Source organism: Echiichthys vipera (assembly GCF_963691815.1).
Source record: "Echiichthys vipera genome assembly, contig: SCAFFOLD_46, whole genome shotgun sequence".
Taxonomy (NCBI): Eukaryota; Metazoa; Chordata; class Actinopteri; order Perciformes; family Trachinidae; genus Echiichthys; species Echiichthys vipera.
Window position 1 is genome coordinate 6,100 of NW_028154818.1, and position 3,901 is coordinate 10,000.

Sequence of the window (3,901 nt, forward strand, 5' to 3'; positions counted from 1 at the left end):
ACACACACACAGACACACACACACACACACACACACACACACACACACACACACACACACAGACACACACACACTAAACAACAGTGAACATGAAACTAAACATCATTAAATGAATTAAACTCACTTTTGTGACGACGACGAAGATTTGAGACGTTTTCACAAAAAGACTCAAAAAATCAAATCAAATCAAATCAAATCAAATCAAATCAAATCAAAACAAATCAAATCAAATCAAATCAAATCAAATCAAATCAAATCAAATCAAATCAAATCAAATCAAATCAAATCAAATCAAATCAAATCAGATCAGATCCGTTTGTTGCAGATTCTGAAAGTTCCACAGTGACGACGTCAGAATCTTTGTTTCCAGGAGACGAGAAAACTTTAAAACTTTAAACTTTAAACTTTAAACCTTTAAACTTTAAAACTTTAAACCTTTAAACTCTGAAACAGTGAAACAGTGAAACTCTGAATCCAGGATGAAGATTGAAAAGATCAAACGACACCTGATGAAAACTGACGTCACCGTCCAGGTGGAGGGGGGCGGAGCCAGCCGGGCCGCCAGAGGAGTCCTGACCAGGTGAGAGTTAGCTGTGAGCTAACGCTAGCTGAAAGCTAACGGCTAACAGACAACATCAGAGGAGTCCTGACCAGGTGAGAGTTAGCTGAGAGCTAACGCTAGCTGAGAGCTAACGCTAGCTGAGAGCTAACGGCTAACAGACAACACCAGAGGAGTCCTGACCAGGTGAGAGTTAGCTGAGAGCTAACGCTAGCTGAGAGCTAACGGCTAACAGATAACACCAGAGGAGTCCTGACCAGGTGAGAGCTAGCTGAGAGCTAACGCTAGCTGAGAGCTAACGGCTAACAGACAACACCAGAGGAGTCCTGACCAGGTGAGAGTTAGCTGAGAGCTAACGCTAGCTGAGAGCTAACGGCTAACAGATAACATTAGAGGAGTCCTGAACAGGTGAGAGTTAGCTGAGAGCTAACGCTAGCTGAGAGCTAACGGCTAACAGATAACATCAGAGGAGTCCTGACCAGGTGAGAGTTAGCTGTGAGCTAACGCTAGCTGAGAGCTAACGCTAGCTGAGAGCTAACGGCTAACAGACAACATCAGGGGAGTCCTGAACAAGTGAGAGTTAGCTGTGAGCTAACGTTAGCTGTGAGCTAACGTTAGCTGTGAGCTAGGAGACGAAACACGAATGGAAAACAGGAACTCTGGAAACTACAACGAACGAAACAAAGAAACAAAGAAACAAAGAAACAAAGAAACGATGATCAACACGAGACAAAGCAACGCGTAAAGGAAACACGATCATCAGGAGGAAGCAACCAAGAGACACGAACCACGACACAGCAACGACCGTCTGGCACCGACGTGCTGGTGGACACGACACCGGCTCCAGCTGAGAGACGAGGAACGTGGGATGAATCCTGAGTGAAGCAGGAAGCTTTAGACCGCACTGGGGTTGATGATCGACTCGACCTCGAAGGGACCAGTGAACCAGGGGAGCGAGCTTCCTGGAGGTGACCTTTGACCCGGTCTGTACTCGGGAGCAGGGATGCGACAGCGATCCGCTATCCTGCGATTCTCGGACCTCCCTCCAGATCCGACGGACCCTCCGGAGGTGGTGCTGAGCTGAGGGGACAGCGGTCTCTGCCTCCTGGGCCGGACAGAGGAGGTAAGGACCCTAAAGATGCGTCAAAGGTGGACGTACCTGTGGAGGAGCAGGAGAGGGAGTTATGGGAGTACTCTCCCCAGGACAGCTGAGACGACCATGAAGACGGGTTGTGAGCACAGAAGCAACGAAGAGCGGTCCCTGATCCTGGTTGATCCTCTCCGTCTGCCCGTTAGACTGAGGGTGGTGACCGAGGACAGGCTGACCCTGGCCCCCAGAGCCCGGCAGAAGGCCCTCAGGACCCGGGACGTGAACTGTCAGGAGGAAGTTAGCTGTTAGCTGTTAGCCAGGGAGGACCAAGAGCTACGGGGCATGAGCAGAGGGCGCAACGTTTCCCAGCCAGTGACAAAGTCATGGGAATCGTCTCGACTGAGATCTGTGCGAGCTCCTCGCCCCCGAGACCATGAACCACCTGTGGAGAGTCTAAAGGTACGACCAGAGACAGAGACTCACCAGACACCAGAGACTACGACCCGGCAGCACGGGCGACTACGACCCGGCTGCACGGGCGACTACGACCCGGCAGCACGGGCGACTACGACCCGGCTGCACGGGCGACTACGACCCGGCTGCACGGGCGACTACGACCCGGCAGCACGGGCGACTACGACCCGGCTGCACGGGCGACTACGACCCGGCAGCACGGGCGACTACGACCCGGCAGCACGGGCGACTACGACCCGGCTGCACGGGCGACTACGACCCGGCTGCACGGGCGACTACGACCCGGCAGCACGGGCGACTACGACCCGGCTGCACGGGCGACTACGACCCGGCAGCACGGGCGACTACGACCCGGCTGCACGGGCGACTACGACCCGGCAGCACGGGCGACTACGACCCGGCAGCACGGGCGACTACGACCCGGCTGCACGGGCGACTACGACCCGGCTGCACGGGCGACTACGACCCGGCAGCACGGGCGACTACGACCCGGCTGCACGGGCGACTACGACCCGGCAGCACGGGCGACTACGACCCGGCAGCACGGGCGACTACGACCCGGCTGCACGGGCGACTACGACCCGGCAGCACGGGCGACTACGACCCGGCAGCACGGGCTCCTCCCTGGAACGAGCGGCCGGCTGAGACCTGACCCTTATGAAACATTACTGTCATTAACAGACGTATTAATGTGATGACTCATGAATCGACACCCGATCGTCTGAACTCTTCACGTGTTTCGTGTCTGTGACGTAAATGAAGCTGAAACAGAAACAGCCTCGCTCTGCGTGGAGTCGGACCTGTGTGATGACATCATGTTTCCGTGCTCAGGTCGCCGCGGCGCTCTGACCGCAGCAGGTGGAGGAAGATCAGAGGTGACCTGTCGGAGGGGGGGCGGAGCCTGGGGGCGTTTGTCTCGGGGCTGCTGTTGGCGTCCGTGTACGGGCTCACGGCGCTCTTCCTGCAGAAACAGCCTCTGTGGTCGTGCGTCTACACCACGCTGACCCTGGCCGTCCTGGCGGCCTTCGGCACGGGGCTGTCCGCCGGCGTCCGGGCCGACGTCTGCGTGCTGCTGCCGTCACTGTGCTCAGGTGGGTTTGAAGAAGCCGCCACTTCCTGTCAGGGACACGCCGGTAGCTGAGTTCCTGGGGGCGTGGTCCTGCTCAGCCTATCACAGGCCCTCCTGTCTTGCGTTTCAGCTCAGGGCAGGAAGTTCCTCCTCTTCCTGTTTGCGTCCGTGCTGCTGACCGGACCCGTCACCAACACGCTGGAGAACACCGAGCGGGCCGCCGCCAGTCTGCTGTGCGGAGCCGAGCTGGCAGCCAATCAAACACAGGAGCTGATGCAGAAGGCGGTCACGCCCCTTTTCTGTAAGCCCCGCCCACCTTCACAACAGCACATGCATGAAAAACACTGATGGATGAATGAAGTCACTGCTGCTGATGAGAGGCGTGTGTTGCGTTGCAGCGGCGTTGGACAGAATCAGGGAGATCAGCAGCAACGCTCACTCTGCAGCGAGACGCGTTCACGACCTCATCCACACGCTGACGGACAGCGTCCGCCATGTTGGTGAGGGCTGTTTCACGGGTTCATCAAAGCTCTGGTCTCCGTCTGAAGATGGTGACGGAGGCTGAGACGCTGATGTGACCTCTGACCTCTGACCTCTGACCTGCAGCTCGCACTCTGAGGAACGTCCTCCACTTCCTGGTGGACATCGGTGACGTGTGCAACGCCAAACTTGGCTCTCCGTACAGGAAGTGCCGGGCGGTGTTCGCCGA

General features: G+C 56.5%; 1 protein-coding gene across 1 annotated transcript in view; it reads left to right on the plus strand.

Annotated features, from left to right (window-relative positions):
* Nucleotides 1-1,991: 1,991 nt before the first annotated feature.
* The window catches only part of LOC310966348 (DC-STAMP domain-containing protein 2-like), a gene marked incomplete at both ends in the record, with an annotated part of 9,114 nt that continues 7,204 nt past the window's right edge, over nucleotides 1,992-3,901 (plus strand). Inside the window, 5 exons of the mRNA XM_083940928.1 lie at nucleotides 1,992-2,716; nucleotides 2,955-3,214; nucleotides 3,323-3,493; nucleotides 3,591-3,692; nucleotides 3,799-3,901. The exon at nucleotides 3,799-3,901 is cut by the window's right edge and continues 92 nt beyond it. Coding sequence (XP_083797054.1) covers nucleotides 1,992-2,716; nucleotides 2,955-3,214; nucleotides 3,323-3,493; nucleotides 3,591-3,692; nucleotides 3,799-3,901 — 1,361 coding nt within the window. The remainder of the gene's footprint in view (nucleotides 2,717-2,954; nucleotides 3,215-3,322; nucleotides 3,494-3,590; nucleotides 3,693-3,798) is intronic.